We start from the raw sequence: 24148 nt of genomic DNA, 5'->3' as shown, positions 1-24148 counted from the left end.
ATTGCAGTTTTAGCTTATAACGGAAGCACTTATAGTTTATCCCACTAGTTGTATACTCCTACTATACAATTTATTTATATGGCTATTTTTAAGCATTTTATATCAGCAAAATGAGCCAGCCAATCGGGAATTGAACCTGTGTCTTGTTGCTCGCCCCATTTGCACAAATGCAATATGCACACAAATCTTACAGACTCCATTTCTCATTAACATTATGATTTATGTGGAGTGCACTTACAGGGCAGACACTGCAGGGTCTTGTGTAATATTTTGTTACATGGTTCAGCCGAACTCGTTTATTCATAGGCCGTCAGAGGAACACGCATATATACAAAGCATAACTAGAAAAAACTATTTGAAAGTCGGTCTACTTTGCTTTTGCATTAAAATCTGCATGTGAGACAAAAGAAATTGAAAGAGTGAAGGCATGACAGTTGGAGAGCTGAAATATGGAGCCCAGTTTGAAACTAATTTCAGCAGACTGCTTGCCCTGTAGCAAACAAATCCCATTCAAAAATGCTATTGTACAGAGTTAATTTGCAATTTCTGATGAAACACTTTTATATTGTTATATAAGAAGGACTTTCAGCATTGAATTCAGCTTTATAAAGATTGGGATCAGCATTATCTCCTCTGCACTACCACAGGCCACATGAGCGGTCAGACAATCACGCACTAACAAGATAGATCTCAGAAGGCTATTACCCAAAATGACACCAAAGGCTTGCAGCCGCGCTGGGAAAGATTAGAATTCATAAAGCAAAGCTAAGACTTCCTGGGCAGTCTTCTGTCTTTACGGTGTGTGGAGCTGCATCCTGAGTTTGACCACAGAGCACGTCAAAGAAGAGATTACGCTGCTGATTGACAAATCATGGTTTAACCAAAAACATCTGGAGATTACACCCCATTGTGTTATCACGCTGCTGAATGTTCTGAGACGAGGGAGAAAGACCCCAAGTGACAGAGAGAAGGGCAGGATGTTATGGTTCTCACAACCTGCAGCTGGGAGACGGTAACACGGTTTGACTAGCCACCGCAGTCACGTGACACGCTCACTGGCAGCAGGGCGAAGCAGAGGTTACGTCAGCCTGGCCTCTGGAAGTGGTAGTAGTAGTAGTGGTGGGTGATGGTGGTGGAGGGGTGGGCTGAGCAGCTGTTGCAGCTAGTGCGCCAAAGGGCTGCCCATCCTCAGTGCATGCCAGTGTCACCGATTGAATTCCTGCTAGCTTCTGTGCATTCAGACAGCTCACAGATCTCACACACGTGAACTAAAGCGTCGTTTTCTGGGTGCTTCTGATAAAATTATTTAAACAATATTTCTGCTGTTATACTGAAAAAAGAAGTTATTAAAAAACATGAAGCAGTCATTTGCAGCTGGACTCAATTTTAATGTTTTTAGGTTTATTATGAGTTATGGAACAATTTAAATTAAGTATAATTGTAGCCAAGGATAATTAAAGAACACTGGTGACTTGTTTGGGAGTTTGAGGAAGAAGGAGAGTTTTGATGAGAAATGCTGATTTCTGTTCTATATTTTGCTCAAATAAATAAATAAAACAGTTAATCACAAAAAAGTAGCCATTTGTTTCAGCTTTGGTATTTTTCTTTATTAGTCAAAAGCCCTTTGTTTTTGCATATAACACAGAGCACCAATAATATGAAGGCAGGCTACAGTAATGGATTACAGGCTTTGGAGTCTTGTAATGAGATGGATGCCTAAATGGCTTCTAGCCATGGAATGTAATTCTTTGCACAGGGTGTTGTCTACCTTTTTCATTTTCGTATTGCACTTGTTAAAATACACCACCTTTCAAATACAGCTACAGAATATTAAAAAAAATATTTTAAAAAATTAAAAAAAATTTTAAAAAAAATTTAAAAAAAAATGGGAAACTATCAAAATAAGACACCCCGGCTCTGTCCCCAATCCCTCCTCCTCAAATTTCTCAAAACTGACATGGGAGACACACCCTTACACTTATGACAATGTTGAAACCCTGATTGCTCTTTTTAAAATAAGGAATCAAAAAAAACATTGTTCCCTCAGGGGCATGTCAAGCATACTTCATGCACTTCTTAGCATGAATGAGTTGAGAACAGGTCTTGGAGGACAAGCCGAGAGCAGAAGGGAGTGCAAAGTGTTGACGAGGCATGAGCTGGACACTAGAGTGGCAGACGGAGGGGATAAATGAGCGTGCTGTCACACTGCAAACATTATGCCTAGAGGAAGGAAGGGAAACTCTGTTCGGCTTGATAATGAGGTGCCCAAGTCAGAAATATTGCATCTACTGCTTCCATCAGCAACTTCCACTGCGCACGAAGAGAGCAAGGCATAAGATCGGCTTCATTTCTGCATATAGTCTCACATGAGCTTGGCTTAAATCTGCACCAAACTAAAGCATTTCCATTTATCGTCATTAAATATTGTTCCATTCTTGGATACTTATTTTAGATGGCTCTGAAGTGGCTTGTGTGTGGGGACATGTAAAGCACATCTGAGGCTGGGTCAGAATTCACCAGCCTATTGTATATCGTATTAGACAAGTGACCTATATAAGAAAGCCTGGATGAGAGGTAGCATGACAAGTCTGGGCAAACTAAGATTTATAATGGTCAAATATGGTAATTTATTAAAAGGGGGGGAAAAGGAGGTCAGTGATAAAAATGATCTAATGAGCACCACATGCAGGGTTTCTGGAACACCTGAGTGAAGGTCCGTTACATAGAAATGAACCAGCTCTTGCCAAATCAGTGAACACAACGCTCATTAGCAGCATCGCTGTGGCATAGTGCATTAGTAGGTGCTACTTAGCAAACACACATCTACATGTTTTAGCCGCCTATTACCCAGTAATGTAGGCTGCTCTTGTTGGTTATGTATCTTAGAATAAACAAGTGATAACAGACAAAAAGCAACTAACAGATCACACTCCACTGGAGGCACTGTTTGTACTTCAGATCAGTGCTCGTTGTGGTTACTGGGTTTTTTCCCCAGCTTCCTGGAAATACCAAGTAAGTGTTTGTAGCCTGTACATTGGCTGAATTCTCTCTGCTTAGCGGCACAAATAGACACAAATGCAGGACTATGAATCCAGCTTAAGCTGGATTCATAGTCCTCTTTATATTTTGCAGTATACCTGTGTTTTGATTCTCATCTCTGTGGTGACAGTCCTACCAGCAGGGCTGCATTTTACATTCACCAGCAGTGATTGGTTTACCAGAACTGAAGAGGAAGCAACAGCTGTAACAGAGACGACTAAGCTTTGCACTGCAGGTTAAAATTTTCAACATATTTTAAAAGGCTGATTAATGCTGAACATCCGGACTGGGTGTTGGATGAGATATGGTCATAACAATAAGGCCGACATTCCAACTATGACACGATCCTGCCTGCATGGGAAACGTCGACTGATTCATTTTTCGGTAAGAGGAGATTATCATTATTATTTGCTTTCTTTCCGCTGTTTCATCATTTTCTTCTCACTAATTGCAAATTTGTTTTCCTTTATCATGAAATAAACACGTCTACAAGTACCCACCCAGGTTCCAGTTCTTGTAGATCAAATTAACATTTACAGTCACTGCATAGACTGCAAATATCACTCTTGGACATCTGTACATCAATGACACGTCACGTCTGCAAGTGTACAATATACTGGTGTATTACTATTTAACCACAAAGTTCCATGATTTCTTTTTCCCCAACCAGTTTTTAGCAGTTCAAAAGTACAAGACAAAACTAAAACTAATAAACATGTTTAAGAAAATAATCACGAAAACAATGATTAGTTTTTAGATTCAGTCTGAAAATAGCTACTTGTTAACTTTTTGTTGAACTCCAGAATCTTCAGCTAAATTTCAAGAACAGAATATACTCTACATCCCTAACCAAACTGGTGTGGGGGGCACATCCTGTGGCTAGTGGCCAATACTCCCCTGCTGAGGCTTTTGAAACATCATCAAAGTGGCCTTCCCACAAAGGTTAGTATCAGCAGGAGACAGGATGGTGGTATGATGAATAAACATTAGTTTGGCTAACTTCTTGGACCAGGATGACAGCAAACTGGACTCAATCCAGAATGATTTCTTGAGTGAGTTACTTCTGAAGCTGTAGTCCCTAAGACATTTTGTACAGCATCACTGCACACCTTACTCAACCACACCAGCTTACACAAAGCCAGCATCTCTCCACCGGGTCTCTCACTGCCACCGCAGGACCAATAAACCGTGACACTGTTACTATGACAATGTCTCACCTCTTCCCCTCTTCAGCAGAGCAAGCACAAACTGGGATGTGGGAGCAGGAGGACACACACACACACACACACACACACACACACACGTTGATTCAAAGAGACTTTTACATTGAAAACCTCCCATCTTTCCCATTCTCTTGCGACTGAGCTCTCGATGTAGATTGTTATGAATCTGGATTCAGAGCACAGACCGTCTACTGAGTCACATGATGCCATCAACCATGACCACAACCAGGGTCGCACCACCCACACTGCATCCTGATTTCTGGTTTATTAATAACAAGGCATCAATTATTCAGTTTCATGACCAGGAGTGGAGCACAAACTATCTCAGAAGTGTTTACACTGAGACATTTTTGACATCTCAGCAGAACAAAAACACTCTATTTAGTATTTTTTTTTTTTTTTTAATCCTTGAATTAGAATAAACGGAAAAGCATTAGAACTAATGCACAGAATACATGCTCTGATGTACTGTATATCAGCACTAAAGAAAGCCAGCCTTCCCATCCAAATGCTAAGAAGATTAGTCCAGGGGAAACGTGACAATGTACTAAAATAGTGTGCAGCTTTATCTACTGCCTGCCTGCAGAAAATCAAATCATGGAGCGACCAGCATGTTCACCCTGTACACTGCACTAACTGTGAGGATGACACTGCCAGCTGAGCACTCTGCACACACATAGAAAGGCTGTGACTGGGGCTTCTCTGGGTAGCTGAATGCTATAGGGTTGCGCCTGGTGGAATATAGCAGGTACTACAGCAAGTAGTTACTTCACATGAATCTCTGTTACCTATGATCTGTACATAAAAGACTAGTATGTGTCTATCCTTCGTGAAATGTATTAACAGCAGATTAAAATATACTGTAGTTTTGACATGTCAAGTGATTTGATTCAATCTTCCCAGGTGAATTCATTTCAGTAACAGTCAATTTATACATCAACACGGATGGATTATATTCATTCTTATATAGTCAATGTACTTTTTCCACATCTGTCATGTAAAAGCATTTAATTCAGCATGCTATAATGCTAATTCCGGCTGATTAGCATTACACACAAAATACTGCAGTTTGTTTTTCTGTTATCTGATCATAAAATGAAACAGAAAATTATTGCTTCACGGCGGCAATGGATTAAAAAACAAAAACGCAAACAAAAAACACACAGGGATCAAAGTTTCTGTTCCTCTTCAAGGAGATAAAAATCCCTGTAACCAGTGTTGCTATCTTCCATCTGTTAAGACATTTATCTCTGACAACAAAAATCTCAATCTCATGTTGGCCCCTTAGGAAAAAAAGTCATCGTACTTTATTGTCTGGGAACCATGAAAACCGTAATTTGTGCTAATCCATCGAAAGCCAGTGGAAGATTTCACAGAAGACCTTTATCTCATACAACTTTCAGCCTTTGGAAGATTGGAGTAATACCGTAATGATTATAATAGCTTAATTGATGGTGTGGTGTGCGTATCCTTCCAGTATAATCCTCTACAGCTGACTCTGTGTTGCCAACAACTTTACGGTACTTAAATCAGGTTTTTCTTACCCACTGGAAAAAGACTCAAATGACCTACAGCGTCCCCTGGAAGACAGTCATTTACTAAACTTTCAAGGGCATTTTAATACAACACCTTATGTATTCACAATCATGATCAAGAGGCTAGTACAACAGAATCCCCGTGGTAAACATAACATCTCAATATAACTGGAGAGCACAACATGTGGAGAAAGCATGAGAGCAGAGATTGACTGATAGCAGCGAAATTAAAAGCCTCCCCATATCTCTACAGCAGAGTGACCCCACAAGCAACGGCGACAAACACACCCAAGCACAGAAAGCCAACACAGCATTAAAGCAAAGAAGGAGGTTTAAAGGAAAAGTTTTGGCAGCACTGTGTACACACCTTGGCATTAATATAGGGGTCAAAGGGCCCACAGCGTTTGAACTCTTTATGGTCTACAGAGCTCTGGGAGGGAGGAACAGAAGATAGGTCGATGGTTTTGGTTCAGACAAGCAATGAACAAATGAGTGATGGTCACAAATGAGCCAAACTAAATAAAAAGGAGAAGAAAAACATTTAGATGTCATGAACAGGCAGGGAGAAATGACACACAATGAAACCAAGATATTTCTGAGTGACTTTGTGGTTACAGACGAATGTTTGTTTGACCGAATGTTTCTGACTAGGTTTGCAAAGCTCATTATGGGTCATTTCTCCTCATCTCAAATAGGATAGGCCAGGGATGGTTTCAGTCTGGAAGCTATCTGTGCAGTAAGCAACCAAATAAAATATCAAATGTAGGAGTTAAAACAGTTAAAATGGTTAGAGGAAACAAGCACTTTTCACTCTAGCAAGCTGTCAAAGCACTTCAAGTATCACATTATCAAAGGAGAAGTTGAGGCTCAAGATGCACTGGAGTTCATGTACTCTCATCAGTCTTTTTAACGTTCATCTTATTCAAATACATGCCATGCTGCACTAGACTTTTACTATCTCTATATGACTCTTATTGCAAAAATGTCCACTTTAGTCTATTTAGAAAAGGATAAACGTCGTATAGTTGATGTTTAAACCATCAGAAAGGTCATCTTGACACTACCAGAGACCAAATGTGCTGAAAAGGAAAGAATCATTAGCGTAAAAGAGAGCTAGCAAGCTTCCATTAGGCCTTTATGGGTCTGCTGCAGACACACATATTGAAAAGTGACATCATTTCAATACGGTTTTCCCTTACATGTACTGCATGGGGAACGTACAAGCAAAACCAGAAGTGTAAGAGTGACCAACGTTGACACATGCACATTAACATAGATGACTAAGTGCACGGGCAGACCTGCTCGTTGAGTTTGGGGTGTGAAGGTCCTTGGTGAATGAGAAGCTTTACGATATGCTCGTCTCCCTTCCACGCAGCCAGATGGAGAGGATAGCAGCCCTTGTTGTCTGCGATGTTAGTCAGAGCCTCGTTTCTTAGCAGCACCTCCACCACCTCGCTGTAGACGAATAAAGAGATAGGTCAGAAAAAGCCAACAATAAAAACGACATTAATAAATACTCAGAGCCTTAGTAAACAGTCAATCAATAGATTCAGCTTCCCCATTGTACAATGGTCTGCCAGGCCAGACTGCATTAAATTTCAGAGCATAAACAGACGTATTCCCGAATTCCAAACGGTGATCGCTAATCTACCTGTGTCCATTAAGGGCTGCGTGGTGAAGAGGGGTGTATCCAGTGCTGTCCACGCAATTCACATTGGGGCCTCTCCAGATACTGAAAAGCAGAAAGGATTGTCAGTTTTCCATAACAGGCAATACACAACAGGAATACCATACCCTACACCAAACAAACATTGCCCATCCCTCTGTAAAGTCTATCCACAGGTGTGACTGTTGCTGTTCTGATTGCTATCTCACGGCTCCAGTCTCTCACGGCTACATCTACTTTAAGGTGGTGGCAAACCTTCATGTTCTCTCCTATTCTTTATAAAGATAGGAGATGTCAGGAATGAGGAAGCACTGGGCCAAAAGCCCCATCAAACTAGGAATACAGAAAAAGAGAAAAAAAATTAATAAATAAAAAGTACTGCCAGCAGTAGGAAGCCACTGAGATGAGCTCATCTACAATAAGTCTGTGCAACCAAAGCCTGATTATTCTGGCCGAGGTCCTGATGTAGAATAGGCTTTTGTTATGTAATCTAACTAACAATAAACAAAGCTTTGGGATGGAGCCAAAAGGCACCGATGGGGTAAAGTGTAAGACAGAGAGCTAAACTACTGCTGGCCTTTCATTTATTTGAGCTGAACTCAGCTGTCAGCTTAGATTGGTTTGTTTCTTTTAATTTGCAAAGAGCACTGTGGGGAGGAGGGAGGAGAATGATGACAGGAGCGGTGGTAAAGACTGAGTAGTGGGAGTAATTTCAAGAGCTAAAAGAGAGATAGAGTGCCAGGACGGGATAGTGAGGCTCTCTGAAAGACCTTAAAACATCCTAAATAAATCATGTGACTAGGAAATCCCAGCACTAGTGAACCAAATATGTGAGACCAGAGTCATCTGGCATACTGAAAGAGAATTGGAGCAAAACAGCTGGGCCTCACAGAGAATCATAAATTTAAGAAGATTTGTTTAAAAAGAGATGAGAATTTTTCAAAATTTATTTGGTTTTTCAGATATTCTGGGAAAGATGTCTGAAATGCAAAATACTGCCTTGACAGCTGGATAGCTTCATAAATTATTACTGGTAGGAATTTTGATGCTAGCAAGCAAGTAACTTCTATGAATGAAGCCTGGAGAGAACCGGGCAAAAGAATAGCAGCAGCACAGTGCATTTCCAACTCTTTACAATGTAAAAACTAATTTAAACACACGGTCTGGGAGTCAAACACATTTAAAGATACACTGAAGATTGATCTGTAACATAATCAGTGTGTAGACAGCGTGGCAGTGGATGCTCACCCTTATATCAACGCCACTGACAGAGTGTGACTTTGCTCCACATTCACGGCTCGTTTTTGCCGCAGTAATGGCTGTTTTGCCCCCTTAAAATACATCTCCCATAATAGCTCTGAGAACAGCCTGCAATTACACAGTCAGAGCCGTCTCATTAAATAAGTGTCTTGGAAGGCTCTGTAGCCTGCAGAACAATGGACCTGACAGAGCATGGACGCGCAGAGACGCGCCACTCTACAACTCATAACAGCCTAAGCCGTTTATTTCTTGCACACACACACACACACACACACACACACACAGCAACACTGTCCTTTGCTTGTCCACTGAACACATCAAAAGGGAGACTGAAACAGACCGCTAGTTGCTGTCCTAGATAAAGAGTTATATAACTGCTTAAAGCAGAAATCCCATATACAAATGAACATAAACATGAACGGAGCAGTGACTACAACTGGAGAATTAAACAAAATGTGCCACAGGGCAGAAAAAAAAAAAAAAAAGTAGGAGAGATGCAAGATCATGCACCTTTGATTTTGGTGCAGCCATTGTCTTACACAAGTAAAGGCAACAGTTTACTGTGCACTTTTATGTATCCTGTAGTATATCCACATCCAGAATTTTGACAATCTTCCAGAAAGAAACATTGTGCAAGACAGAAGTCAGCTGTATCATAAGACATACTGCAAGATTTCCCTTTCACATTTTAAGTCATAACCTTTAAGTCTGTATTTTTAGGTTGTGTTTACATATTGGTCTTCCTCATCTGTCATGAATCTCTGTTGTGTTATTGCCACTAGAAAAAGAGGGGAAATCTAAAAATACCACACAGAAACAAACAGTGTTTCACATCATCCTCATGACCCCAAACATAAAAAAACAAAACAAAAACAAACAAACAGGAGCACGTATTATTCTACTGCCGCAATATTTCACTTTTAATCAGGGATATAGCATTAATCCTATCAAAATCACCTCCACGCAGAGGGAATGAAGATGTCAGCTCATTACATTTTCTCACTGTCACAGTATTTCAGTTTGCTATTAACAGAGGTGCCTGCAGCAGCAGCTTTAAGCGCAGTACAAGTGTTACGTCCTCTGAGCATTTTGGCAGCGTGGTACTCAAGGGCATGAGTCAGAGTGGTGCTCGACAATCCACTTCATCCTCTTACTACGGCTCACAACCAACCTAACTGAGGGATGGGGCTTAGGCCCATAGCTGTGCAATGGTCAAAACAGAGCTGATTTGGTTTGGGAGGGGGCATATTCATGGGAACTGACTGAGGAATTCCTGTTTGAAAGGCTGAGCTAATCCTTAATTTGCCTGAGGGAATATCAGCAGGATGAGGCCTAAGTTTGAAAGAGATTCTGGAGGACTGTAATTCTGTTTTGTACAAAGCCTGGCTACGAAGAGATGAGGATGGATAAGAGCATTTTCCATCTTTTATTTTTACCGTCTTTATTTTATTGGTTTAACAATATTATATTAGTCATATATACTGAATATTTAGGCTTAATAATAAACTTTTCTTTCCCTCAAGTCCAAAAGTCACTGATGTATTATTTATTTAGACCAATTTATCTCACTGAAGTATGATTTTCAGTCTTGAAATTAAATCATGTTGAATACACGGAAAATAAATCAAGTCTGTATTGCAGTTTTATCCATATTCAATAAACCCAGTAATAGAAGCAAGTAAAATCCCATTTTAGTCCCACTGTTTACAATATTTCTTGCTTAAAATGTTTAAACAGCAGGCAGTATACAAATTAAAACGGAGACTAGAGCATCAAACATCTCAAAATGTTCAAACAATATTAAAATCAAGGTATCTGAATATAATTGTTTTAGCCACTGATAGATGGGCTGGGAAACCCTATGACTAAATTTGCTACCTAATGGTGGGTGTCGGGTACAAAGGCCGTATGGGTTGCTGACTCATCTAAAGCTAGTCAGCAATGAATAGCAGACTGATCACACCCCTTTCTCATTTCTTAGTTCTTCTGCATATTTGTCACACTTTATATAAACAAATTCTAATATTCAACAAAGAGAACCCAAGTAAATACAAAATTCAGCTTTTAAATGGTAATTCCATATATTAAAAGGAAAAAAGCTATTCAACCCTACCTGGCCCTGTGTGGAAAACTATTTTGCTCCTCCTGGTTAAATCATGAATTAAGTGTGATCAACTACATTTTTTTGGAAAGCTGAGTTCAAGTTTATTAGCCACACCCAGACCTGATTACTGCCAGACCCATTAAAGGAGGAAGTCACTTAAATAGAGCCTGTGAAGTCAAGTAGACTAAAGGCAACACATCATGCCACGAGAAAAAGAAACTTGGGAACAAATGAGAAACAAAGTGACTGATATCAGTCTGGAAAAGGTTTGGGACTCCAAGGAAACACGTTGAGAGCCATTATGCACAAATGGAGAAAATATGAATACTGGTAAACCTTCCCAGGAGTGGTCAGCCTACCAAGAGTGCATCAACAACTCATCCAGGAAGTCAGAACAGAAGCTGGAATAAAATCTAAATCTAAAATCAGGCCTTACTCGCCTCACTTAAGGTTAGAGGTCATGATTCAACAATAAGAAAGAGACACAAATGGCATCTAAGGTGAAATCAACTGCTGACCAAAAAAAACAAAAAAATCCCCCTAAAAAACCCACAAAGGCTTGTATTACATTTGCCAAAACACATTTTGATGATGCCCGTGACTTTTGGGAAAATATTCTGTGGACTGATGAAAAAGTCTGACTGTTACATATCAGGAAAAATACAGTATTTCATTAAGAGAACGTCATACCAACAGTCAAACGTGGAGGTGGTAGTGTGATGGTCTGGAACTGCTTTGCTGCTTCAGAATTGGGACAACTTGCTGTAATTGATGGAACCATGAATTCTGCTCTCTGCCAGAAAATCCAGAAGGAAAATGTCTGGCTGTAAGTTTGTGCAACAGTTGGTACAACAAGCAATACGTTTAGGGGGCAATTAGTTGACTATGAGGAAAAAGGAAGTTCCTTTAATGAATAAAATCTTAATTTATCGGGTTATCTTTGTCTAAGTATCAGAAATATGCAAAATGCAAAATCATGGCACTGCAGGTATAATAAAAACCTCAGCACTTTATCATTATTTGATCAACATTCCCATAAGCTTACATCATCTTGGGCCAGTGAACTCATGTCATTTACAGTAAAGCTGCATTCGTTTGCACACATCTACATTAGCTAACATTACGTGTAGCTCTTTTATTATTAACAAACAGTGTGATGTAAATGACAGTTTTAGCACATTATTTCATCTGTGAACATGATTTCTGCCAGAGTCATGTCAGATACTCTAAGGATTTTTATTAGTTTGGAGTTAAACATAACAAACACGATAATCCAGCAAAATATAATCAAATATCTAATTTTTAAACTGAGAGTGCATCGGTGGTAAAAATGACATACAGTGCATGTAAATGTTTATTCATTGAGCCCCGGGAAAGAGCAAGGCAAAATGCAGTAGTAGGTTTAAGCAAATAAGAACCCAGGTGTGTGTGAACCCAGTGTCAAATAAACAGATTTGCCCTCCAGCCTATTAGCAGTGTAACCACACTGCCAGGGATTAGTCTAGGCCAGGGCAGTGAGCCCAGCAGTGACTGGCACATGTCGCCCACCGTCAGGGAAATTGGGCTTAATTATGCATACTGCTGCCAGGTGCTACAACCAGATGCCCTGCTGCCAAATAGTCTACTTGAACATCTTCTCCTCAGCAGAGGCTGAAGCACTGGCCAGAGTTCCCTATGCCTGCTGAGTACTACACTCACTGACTTGATAAACAAAGAAGAAAAAAAGACTGTTAAGATGAAAACATCTAATTGATGTTAGGACCGAAGAGCTATGACTGTAATTAAGCAGTACGTGCTCATCATACACATTGTTACAGGTGAAATTACAGGAGAGCGTGTTTATAGCTACAAAGCAGTATAACGAGTTAGTTGGCACAGGGAAACGTATTAGGCAACTAAATTTCAAATGCATGACACAAGTATGGCACGGCTTCAACAAGTCTATGACTAACAAGTCTTAAAGCTACTGATAAAGAGAACTTCTTGGTCATGTGGTTTATCGTTTTGACCATTTATGGAGAAGCTTTTCTAGAACTCATAGTGAGCTCATGTTGTATTAGGTATCAAATAGAATTTTATTCATGCCCAACAGCTGTGTGACACTGTGTTTAGGTACATTATTGTTAGCTAAATGACTATGGCAAAATTCATCAGTGAAGATACACAATGCTCCCTGCTTTGGTGATTAGGGCGTAGACATTATACATCTCAAGCTAGCAGAAATATCCCAGTGAGAACAGTGTTATGCGACAGGTTAAGAGATCACCTGAGTTATTACAGGGAATCCTGAGGGGGACTCAAATGTCTCTACGAGATATCATAACAATCGCTACAATAGTTGTCAGCAGACATTACTCTGAACCACAAATGAAAGCCTTGTGGTTCCAATTGTGGTTGTATCCTCTGGGGACTAGGGTTGACCATAATTTCAAGGCAAGCCACATAGTTGCTGCTGAGATATTTTAGCTTGGATCAAAGTGGAGGACCCACTGATCACCCACTTTGATTAAAGTGCTTCAAAAAGAATTCTTGAGGCAAGAGGTCTTTGAAATTAGTTAAATAAATGAACAGTCTCATTCATTTCAGAAATCCTAACTGTGACGTAAACATTTCAACGAGGCTCGCGAACAGTATTGATCTTGTTTTAGTGCTACCAGAGTCTGAAACACTTCAAACTGTGTGACAGACATGCAGCAGCTCACCAGGCGACACAGTCTTGATGAAGCCTGATTAAGACTTCATGCCTCATAAATACACCACACTGAGCACTTCACAGTGCAACTGTGTTACAGCAGGAGGTGTGAATATATGTCATATGCCCACTATGATCAGAGCAGTCCAGTGCGAGGCAGCATAATCAAGATGACTTGCATGGAAAGTGCTGGAGGTGAGGTAGGTAGACGTAAAAAAAATGAGATGGAACAAGAATACTTTTAATCGCAGATTCACAGCTGATGCTCCTGCACATGAAACACATCTGAATGTTTGCCCTGGCATCCGCTGAGCCTTTTGCTTGAAAGAACAAGCTCATGTTCAGTTTCAGCTCAAATCTTGTTGGATTGATAGGCAGTTATTTTCTGTTATGCACACAAGCCAATTCTTGAAATTGATTTTCTGTAGAATCCAGTTAGAGTTATTTAAGATTCTCAGTTTTGCTGAGAAGAAATTCGCCAGCACGGTCATTCTTTAAATTTGACACAATGACTTTTAAAATGACTCTGACACTAATCTCCCCTTCTTTGTGGTGATCTGTGGGTGTGAATATGAAAGTAGATGCATTTCTGCGTTTCACAGGTACAGTCTGGTGTGAATCTGCCTAGTCACAGGTTAAATCATTCCAGAGAACTTTGTTCAGTTTCTTTCTTACATTTTGCAGGAAGACCAAAGCAAAGGGGAATTTAAAAAAAGAAAAGAAAGAAAGACTGAGGCAAATTTGTTTCCTGTGTCAACACACTGGGGGCACTGTCATTAATCTGGCTACAAGTACAACATGTTTTAAGTTTGAGGTGGAGTAGAGGTTGGTGTGGGCCCAGCAGGTGGGCCGCTGAGTCTGCTGAGAGCAGCAGAGTGTGAGATAAAAGAGGACGCCGCCTAGAAGGCAAGGCAAATGAAAAGGTCTGGGCGGGGGGCTGCAAGTAGCCAGTGAACACATGTGGGCCTGCACACAACTAGAAAGTTTCTTCTTATAAATTTGGTCAAAATGGGCACACACAAACACAAACGCGCACACACACACAGAAATAGCAAGCTCATCAACGTTAGTTTATATTTGTCCATTTGCTACTAAACGTTTTTTAGTAGCTGGTGTTAAATACGGTTCACATAAACACATGACCATAAGAGTCAGTGTAGGTGTCTGTGTGTAGCTGTCATATCAACTTCTGTTTCTTTAATGCAGGAAGAGCAGATAGAAAGTGTAAATGACAGCATTTTATCTCAGAAACCAGACGAGTTTCAGGACCACATGTTTTTCCATTACTCCACTGGGCTGTACATAAATCTCTGTAATGTCAGCTGAACCATAGCCCCAAATTGGGGCTATTGATTTGATATTCAAAGTAAAATAAATCTTTTGGAAGTCTCTGAACATCTAGATGTTTGGCCCCCTTAATTATATTTTAATTTCAGACTGGTTCAAAGCAGCCTTTTCCCCACAAAGCTAATGAAGAACCCCTTGACCCACTTGGATGAAATCTATTTTTAGCCAACCAGCACTAGTTTAAAATATGGAGGGCTACATACTGCATGGGAAGGATGCTGTATTTGTCGGCTTCTGCTCCCGCCTCTCACACATATGTGGAATTCATCACTACTGAGTGCCTTTCAGCCTGCTTTCTCAGGCTACACAAACACGAGCCGGAAACATAATGCATAGAGCAGAGCATCCCAAACTCAGATGCTCTTGGAATGCTAACATGGTGGTGTTAGATTTCCCAGCTACCACTGCTCCCTCCTGGGTTGAAGCAGCTACAAATTCTTTCAGTTCAGAGGTCAACACAGGATGAAATGTAACTGCCATGCCTGCTGCTGGCCCAGATTTCTACCGGGAAATGATTTGAGGCTCTTTGTGGTTGTGAAAAAGTAGACGCTACCTTCTTAACACAGACTTTCATGCAAAATGTCTCAAAATGACATTTTGTGAAGAAAGTCCAGCTTTTCTGAAGCACAGCTAAGGACAGTGGGTGTCCAAACCCCGCTGTGAGCCCGTCATTTTGTACACACGTCATCCCTGCAACCCATCTTCACACATACTTGCACACTGGTCGCAATACAAAGAGAAGCTAGAGGAAATAGTGTTTTCAAAAGGACAGTAGGTGCAAGTTCTCCTGCAGCATATATTCTCTCGGCTGACAGCAGCCTGACAGCATGGGTCTGCTTGGGATGAGCCAGAAATTGTGGATGTAATGGGATGGAAAGATCTGGAGTTTTGCCCAAGCCTCTTAAAATGCTAACCAAGTATCAAAGCTGATGATCCTAGCGAGCATTCAGAAAGCAGAAAAACATCCCTTAGGAAAACTATATTTCAAGAGACCTTCGTGAATATCTTAAGCCGATGTTTATCTCCAAACACTGAAAAAGCCCCACTTCTTTCAGTCAACATCTTTCAGACGCATACGGCTAAATAAGAACTCTTAATAGGTGGTCCAGTTCAGTCCAAATGACAGCTCAATTTTCTTTGTAAAACTAAAAAAAAAAAAAAAAGTATAGAAAAGCCCCAGAATGGTCTTTTTTGGGCTGAAATGAATATGAAAAGCACCATTTGACGCTTTGTCAGTGGGACAAAGGACACGGCTGTGGAACTGGGAGACCAACCCTCATCTGGCTAAGCTCTCAGAACGTCTGTCCAGGACTCCATGCATTCCTCCGTTAATTTCCCCTCAGTGGGCAAGCACTTTCCCTGCCAGGGACTTGTCTTACCTCCGGTGTAACCGCTGCAGCTGCTTGTGTTTGGATGACCTGGGCCAGGAAATACTAGTGTTAGTCTCTTCCTGTATACCTCTGGGTTCAAAAAGGGTCATAGGGCTTCTAGTAAAAACTACAGTATGGAGGAAAAACAAGTAAATATATGCCCTAAAATTAGATTAATGTAACTTAAATAGAGTAGCCGCCGCTGTGCTGTAGTACTAAAAAGGTTACACTGTGATCTTACTACTTGAGGAAGCCCTTCCCAGCTCGTTTCGGTGTTAATGGAGCACCATGAAACAAATGTTTGGGGCGGCAGGGGTGTTAAACACGCCGGGGGTCAGTGTCTGTACCATGGCAACGGCTGGGATGCCGCCTCCTGGGAAAGCAGACATTCAGCCGAGCAGAGCTGTACAACAGCCTGCGCACAAAAACACTGCAAGTCGTAACATGCGTTCCATTCCAGAGTACACACACACCCACACACACGCGCACACAAACACCAAGGAATGGGACAAAAGTTGATTAGCTCACTCATCTGCATCGCCTGTGGTTTCTTTCTGCGATAAACGAGTAGGTTTTTCCACTATATTGAATGTACAAGGTCAAATACAAACAGCAACTGACAACAGCAATAACTGTCATTATATGTCATCTCATATAACTGAGCCTGAAAAGCAACTTGAAGTGAGGAAAAGTGTTATTACACAAGTAGAAGTGAACATGGAATCAAGCGGAGGTACAAGCTGACACAACCAGAACAGGCGAAAATTCGCCAAAGAAAGCTGTCTTAGCCAGAGATCAAATCTCCTCTGACGGGATTAAAGGCCTGCACTTTCTAACAATGGATGATGAATGGGTTGCAAAGAGATTTTGATAAAAGGGGGTTGGAAAAAAACATGCACATACAAACCCACAGCCTGTGCCACTGTACCAATCCACTGTAATACCCTTAGATGTATTGACATTTTCATTGTGGAAACTAAATCAAATGTCATGCAGAACAGAAACAGCCCTCCAAAGCAGCCAGTCATAGTCAACACTCATGCAAATTCTTATAAGAGCCTGTCCAGTATTCTCAAGTGTCGCCAGCCAGAAGCTTTTTAGATCCACACACCACCTATTCATTTATTCATTTCCTCCCGAGCCTAGCCAATAATTTCCCAGAGATCCCATTGCCAAACACCGATTGCTCAAGACAAATGAGATGACACAATGGACTCGCCAGTCCGCCCACGGAGCAGTGAGGATGAGACGAGTCAGCCTTCACCGCATGACATTTCTGAATTGGATTTCCAATTAGGAGAATTTAATGTAATAATCTCAAGCAAATCTTGCAGTCTCCACGAAGTAACACAGTGGCGCATCACCCCGAGCTTTGCCTTAACACTTCTCCCTCAGAGGAAGGCGGCTGTTACCGGGAAACCCAAGGGAGCAATTTTATATGATTGACATACACTTAACCACAGACAGGCAACCTGCAGGTTGTATGAGAGGCAGCATTTAGAAAAGCTATAAGCCTTATATTTTTAAAGAGTCGACTCTTTTTCAACAAAAGGACTTTTAAATTCTTTCTTTGCAGGTTTTCATATTGTGTGTAACACACTGTGTAAACCACAGAAACTTCATGATTAAAACAAACAAACATGATCTGTCACCAGAGAGAAAAACAAGAATCAAACTGTGGCGAGCCAATAATGCAGATAACATACAACACAAAATGAAAAATACCTTATCTGATTTTTTTTTTTTTTAATGTTCTCAACATCTGCACAACCTTACAGGGATCGTATACTTCTACTAAGGGCTTGTCCCTTTAGTACATCTTTTAGCTTTACCCAGTGTGTGATTTTGGGTAATTGAATCTGATTATGTCCACAGTCACTATCAATTGCAGACAATACAATGTGGACAAGTATGATAGCTACTTTATATAACTCTGGGCTGTTTTTTCAGTTTTTAATAGTGACCTCATAAATACTGAAGGCTGACAGAGAGAGCAGGAGGAAGGAGAGCTAACTCTTTCTAACCATACAGAGTAGGTCTTTAATAGATGTGACAAACCACATCAAATGTTTACCTCACTGAGGACTTCCTCCAGTGACTACTAAAAAGAGAAAGTCATATTCCTGGTTCACACAAGTCTGAGGATAGTCAATAAGGTTTCATATGACAAAGATTTCCTTATAATAAGATAATTTTGCTAAACAATGAGAATCCAATTGTGAGAAGACTTTCCATCTCCAGACCTGTGACTGTGTTCACGTCCAGACTCTATGTAAGCATTATAATTACTGACACATCTGCAATTCGTTTCTTTAAACGTAATCGTAGGCCGATTCGTTACAGATTTCTTTAGTTAAATTGCATAATTTCCTCTCAGCCTGTTTGTGCACATTACAGTAGAAATGGCAGTAACACAGGAGGTGTAGGCTAACAAAGAAGCATGCCACTGCTTGGGCGCTGCACTGGTTTGGCTTGCGATTGTTTGACAATGCAGGGAAGCATGCAAACATGAAACATCGTTTCTTGCAGTAACAATAAAGGATTGGGTAATATTCGCCAGGGGCAAAGCTGCTATCTGTCTCCCATGTAGTCAGAGCCACCTCGCCTCGGCTTTCCCCAAGATTACCTGAGCAGACTGGAGAGCGGATGAGAGGAGGCGCCGTGGCCACCGCTGTTGCCGCTTCCACCGGTCCCAGACGATCCGCCAGCGGACTGTCGCTTCCCGGATAAAAGCTTCTCCACGGCAGCCAGGTTTCCCGTGCGCGCCGCTTCAAGAAGCTCCTGCTCCTTTCCCATCGCGGATCCCAGAAAGAAATCAAAGGAGGCGCGGGGAAAAGAAGGAAAAAGGGGAGGGGGGTCGGTTATGGGAGTGAAATTCCTGTGCGAGCCCCTCTTTCTCCCGACCTCAAGTTATTTCTCAGTGCTGCTAAGTGTGAAGGGGAAACAAAAGCTCCCTCCGCCGCCGGATCCGTCCGACCCGATCCACGGGTGCTTCTGGCGCTCACTGGAGTGAAAAGTTTCTTTCGACAGCACGGCGCATCGAACAAACTTCCTCTGACCAGACCACTGAGCGTCGTCCGTCACTTCCTCGAAACTGCCCTTTCTTTATGCATCTCCAGTCCGAAACCCTTCAGACGCACACGCATTCGCACACACACACATTTATACCCCCTATCACCGCCGCCCTTACTGCTTCAATCAGAAGGTGGATGGATATAAGCAAGATGGCGCATTGAATAGAGACAGGCAGGATTTACCCATTCAGTGCTTTTAAGATCTGTTCGCCTCTGACCTCTTGTATCCACAGTAAACGTCCATATATAGTCCCTTAATTACTTACTAAACGCTTTATAAATTACTGATTGGTAGCTGTAAGTATAAATAATACTACTAGTAATAATATCAATAATAATAACAAGAAGAAGAAGAACACAAATTAAGAATAAATATTTATGAATAACTATAACTGTGAATTACTCTTACTATCAATGGAACTACCTGACATTAGCAGCTAGGCAACTCTAATCGTATTAATTCCGGTCAAATTAATAAATGTTTTACAGCATTTTGTCCAGTGAAAGTAGATAATCTGGGAAATAACAAGAGAAAATCAAGGAATATATAATGCTTTATTTATTTCAGACAGAAGCCACTTGCAGCCTGAATATTCACTGAATATTGCGCTGTAATTAAGGGGCAAAAAGACAAAGCAAAATGAAACGAACAAACAAATGAACGAACATGACCTGTTTATTCCTAACAGCTGAACGTTACTTCCATAGTCCTTCGCTGGTTGCTTCACAGAAGGCGGTGTTAATAAAGTTCGTACAAAACGGAAACGGAAATGCGTATGCTGTGTTAGCAACATTACCAGGGAAATTAGCCATTTGATGCATCGTACCTCTTACTGTAGGTGGTTACGTATTTATATAATCCGTAGCTACTGCGTTCATTAGAATATACTTTTGTGTACTGGGGTATATTATATCAATCAGGCATGTGTTAGCCCCCGCTAGCTTCTAATTATCGTTAGCTTAAATTGACGGCCAGACTGTTGCCGCTGCTTTGTTGACGCCTAGCTGCGTACAGGGTATGTGCATACTGGTTTGTTTGTTTTTTGTAAAGTTTTTATCCACACACTGCTATTAATACTAATGTACCTAATTTCTGGGCTAGCTAGCTAAAACAATTAAGTAATTTAGCCAATTGTAGCTAGCTTTTTAGAGTTGGGGTAAGTATCTCATCAACTTCTTTGATATTTGCAGAATCTAAAGTGAAATTAGTAAAATGGCAGACCCTGCACGTATCAAGAGTGATGATGCACTTAAGAGGACATCTCCTACCGACGAGGAGCACCTGAAGTCAGAGGAGAGTGAAAATCCTTCAGCCACAGAAAAACCTGCAAATGAAAACCTAGAGACATCGTCGCAAGATCAGCCTAAAGAAAATAAACATGTGAGTTTCGGAGCGTCATTTGCATAAGTTATTCAAGAAAGAGGTTAGAAAAGAAAAAGTGGGATAAGTAGGGCGATGAAGAAAGTAAACAGGAGTACTGGAAGGCTAGACGCACTGCATAGGCTTGTAGTGAGATGTATGTGAGGAAGGAGAAAAAGAACTTGAATCGACTGGTAGATGGAGAAATCAAGATGGAAAGTATTTGAAGAAGGTTAGGGCGATTAAGGATAGAGATGGAAATATGGTAACAAATGACCCGTGGATCTAGAGAGAGGAAATGATTGGGTGCCAAGGGAGGATTGCTGTTACAGCATGATAAAGCAGGAGTGGCAGAGAAGTAGGGAGCAGATAGAAGAGAGGTGGTTGGAGAGAAGAGGAATCAAAGTCAGTAGAAGCAAACAGAATATATGTACTTGAATGAAAGGGGGATAGGCTTAAAAGTGAAGATGTAAGGAGCTGAGGTACTGAGTGTGTCTATAAATATATGGGCTCAGCCATCCAAAGCAATGAACCGTGCAAAACGGAAGTGAACAAGGGAATGCAGCCATGGTGGAGCGAGTGAAGACGCTTGTCAGGGGTCATTTATGCCAGAATGATAGCAGCAAGGGTGGAAGGGTTACACGATGGTAATGAGACCTGCAATGATGTGTTGTTTGGAGACAGTGGGGGTAACAAAAAGACAGGGGGTGGAGTTTAAGGATGCTAAGATTTTCTTTGGGGGTGACCAGTATGGACAGGGCTAGACATAAGTATATCAGAGGGTCACCTCAGGTTGAGTATTTTGGAGACAAAGTTGGAGAATCAAGGCTGAGATGGTTCTAATACCTACAGAGGAGGGATGGTGGATTTACTGGACAAAGGATGTTAAAGATGAAGCTGACAGATAGAAGGTAAAGAAGAAGACCACAGAGAGGTTTATGAATGTAGTGAAGGAGGACATATACGAGTTTGGTGTATAATAAAACAGGATGAGATGCAGGCAGATGATCCACTGAAGAAACCCCTAAAGAGAGCAGCCAAAACAAGAATACCCTAGACAGTTGGTTGACAAACTTAAATGTACTGTTTCAGTTCCATTTTAAATAAATATTGTATTACAGTAAAATTAATGTTACATTAAAAATCATTTAACTGACCATATGTATACTAAAAAGTTTAAACCAACAAAAATCCTAAAACCTGAATGATCAGATTTGAATTTTTAGGTTGTCATTTGTGTTTTTGTTATGTGGTTTCACAGTGGTGTCTCTGTCTTTGTAGTATTTCTGAATAATTTTGTCTTCCACTGGATAGGAAACACCAGGGGGAGAAGATGAGGAAGAGGGAACCTCTGGCCAGCCTCCTTTGAAAAGGTTAAAAGTGGAACCTGAGAAGAAAAAGGAGAAGCGGCACAAGGTTGATGAAGATGAAATACAGAAGATGCAGTAAGATGACCTTTTTAATCTCACAGATCATCATTCTTATTCTTGAAATCATGTAATTTGCGAAAATTCGCCATAACTCCATAACATTTTCAGAGTTTTGGTGTCATCATTTTCTGAAGAGCAGCTGAATCGCTATGAAATGTACAGACGTTCTGCATTCCCGAAGGCTGCCATTAAAAGGGTAAGGTTTTTTTGTTTTGTTTTTTTTAATAATAATAATAGAGGAAGTATTAAAAAACCCTGAAAATGTTGTATTGATTTGATGTCTCTTATTTTAATATTCTAGCTCATCCAGTCAATAACAGGATCATCGGTGTCCCAGAATGTTGTTATTGCCATGTCTGGTATTGCAAAGGTCTTTGCTGGGGAAATTGTCGAGGAAGGTTAGTTGGAGGATTTAAGAAAACCGAAGTCACCCAGACTACGAGGTTGTATGAATTATAGTTTCATGAGGTGTCTTTGCCTTTACAGCTCTGGATGTTTGTGAGAAGTGGGGAGACACACCACCACTTCAGCCCAAGCACATGAGGGAAGCAGTGAGGAGGCTGAAGAGTAGAGATCAGATTCCCAACACAAAGTACAAGAACATTCTCTTTCACTGACACACCTGAGCTGCAGATTGTATGAGGATGACGGATAAATGCCAGTAATTTAATAAGTGGTGCAGAGCATATGGAAAACTCACCATGAAGCCACTTAACACATCTTGCAGCCAAGTAGGCAGTGACTGCAGTCCTGAAGAGCAGTCAAGGCAGCTGCTAAATAAAGCTGAGTTGTCATTCACCCCTCAAAGTCGGGGTAAACGTTTTTCTCATCATTAAATTGGTTGCAACTAAACAGTGAGAAATGATGGTTTTATTTAAAACATGTTTTATATTTTAATAGTCAATGTTTTTTTCTTTTTGACTGAAACATTTTAATGTGATTAGGACCAAGCTGAAAATGCAAACATCATTTTTAGTTTGATTCCATATTTAAAAGCCTTCGAATAATTTAAGACCCTTCTTCTCTGTAGCCAATAGTATTAGTTGTTTGACCATGAACTGGAATTGGAAATAGTTTGAACTCAAGACAGACTTGATGGAAAACTGGGTGCTTGACATTTGTTACTTCAGTTTATATTTTTGTGCAGGTTGTAAACAAGAAGATAAATTCTGTTTAAACTGTATTTGTAAATATTGTACTTTGAGATTAAAGTCAAGTTTGCATTATACTAGTAAAATGAGCAGAATGATACTTTGAGTTTTTTGCTCAGACAGCGCCATAAATTCTCTGATACATTGTAACATACAAACATGCATTCAGCTGAAAAAGATAAAGACAAAATGTGTTTAGCAATTAATCATTTATTTATTTTTTTACTTAAATTAATCTCTACATACTACGTTTGGTTCACAGAACCAGTTTAAAATTAGTCTTAATTAAGTGATGAAGACAATATAAAATTCTATTTAATCCTACACAACTCACAAAAAAAGTGTCCAAACATTTGCATCACTTAGAAAGATTTCACAATTACTCCTCCAGTCATTTGAAGTGATTTACATGAAAACAAGTGCAATCTCCACTATACCACACAGGTGCAAGTAATCCACAAGGTATAATCAACAGAACATCACTTCAGCACATGCATCTAGAGAGAGAGCACACCACACTCTGGAGTGAATCTTACACCACTCTTTGTCCACTTCCTTTCTGCATGGCACACTGGGAAAAAGTTAGATTTACATAGAAACCCTGGCCTGCTCTGGAGTGCAAATAAACTCTGGTGTAACAGGTAATGAGCAGATTTAACTTAAAGCACCAGTTTTGTTTTTTTTTTGTGGAGCAAAAATGCTACTAAACATGGAAGCCTGACTGAGGAGAAAGAAACTGGGTAAACCTCAGAGCTACATGATGCATCCAGCATGGCACGTTCAATTCCGTACCAATATATCCGTCTACTACAGGCATGCAAAAGCAAACACCAACAGCTGAGAAATATCACATCTCTAAGTGATAATGAGGTTAAAAGGCAGTCTATGTTCTATTAC

At 40.5% G+C, this 24148-nt stretch overlaps 2 protein-coding genes across 3 annotated transcripts in view; one reads left to right on the top strand and one right to left on the bottom strand.

Moving 5' to 3' along the window:
• The window catches only part of anks1aa (ankyrin repeat and sterile alpha motif domain containing 1Aa), a 63544-nt gene extending 44191 nt beyond the window's left edge, over window positions 1-19353 (bottom strand). The window contains exons 1-4 of the mRNA XM_085345395.1: window positions 18863-19353; window positions 7449-7529; window positions 7096-7252; window positions 6165-6227 (exon numbers count right to left, since the gene is read on the bottom strand). Coding sequence (XP_085201521.1) covers window positions 6165-6227; window positions 7096-7252; window positions 7449-7529; window positions 18863-19032 — 471 coding nt within the window. The 5' untranslated portion in view covers window positions 19033-19353. The remainder of the gene's footprint in view (window positions 1-6164; window positions 6228-7095; window positions 7253-7448; window positions 7530-18862) is intronic.
• Window positions 19354-20098: 745 nt separating this feature from the next.
• On the top strand, window positions 20099-23208 carry taf11 (TAF11 RNA polymerase II, TATA box binding protein (TBP)-associated factor). Of its 2 annotated transcripts, none has more exons than XM_085344842.1 (6): window positions 20099-20326; window positions 20502-20691; window positions 21985-22115; window positions 22209-22296; window positions 22402-22498; window positions 22587-23208. In XM_085344842.1, the coding sequence occupies exons 2-6, from the start codon at window positions 20524-20526 to the stop codon at window positions 22715-22717; spliced, it is 615 nt and encodes a 204-aa protein (XP_085200968.1). In that variant the 5' UTR covers window positions 20099-20326; window positions 20502-20523; the 3' UTR covers window positions 22718-23208. The 2 variants fall into 2 exon arrangements, with proteins under 2 accessions (XP_085200968.1, XP_085200969.1); XM_085344843.1 differs by having other exon boundaries at window positions 20110-20145.
• The last annotated feature ends 940 nt before the right edge of the window (window positions 23209-24148 follow it).

This window comes from Diplotaxodon limnothrissa, linkage group LG20 (assembly GCF_057381915.1).
Source record: "Diplotaxodon limnothrissa isolate DT_005_m linkage group LG20, D_limnothrissa_male_GT1.1, whole genome shotgun sequence".
Taxonomy (NCBI): Eukaryota; Metazoa; Chordata; class Actinopteri; order Cichliformes; family Cichlidae; genus Diplotaxodon; species Diplotaxodon limnothrissa.
Note: the sequence above shows the minus strand (reverse complement) of the source record. Positions and strands in the feature narration are given on the sequence as shown.

What these genes read in the sequence shown, in the direction of transcription:
- taf11 (XM_085344842.1), top strand. Translation starts at nt 20,524, where the DNA reads ATGGCAGACCCTGCACGTATCAAGAGTGATGATGCACTTAAGAGGACA. An exon ending in AGCCTAAAGAAAATAAACAT is followed by an intron (nt 20,692 to 21,984) that starts GTGAGTTTCGGA and finishes TCCACTGGATAG; the next exon opens with GAAACACCAGGGGGAGAAGA. An exon ending in CGAAGGCTGCCATTAAAAGG is followed by an intron (nt 22,297 to 22,401) that starts GTAAGGTTTTTT and finishes TTAATATTCTAG; the next exon opens with CTCATCCAGTCAATAACAGG.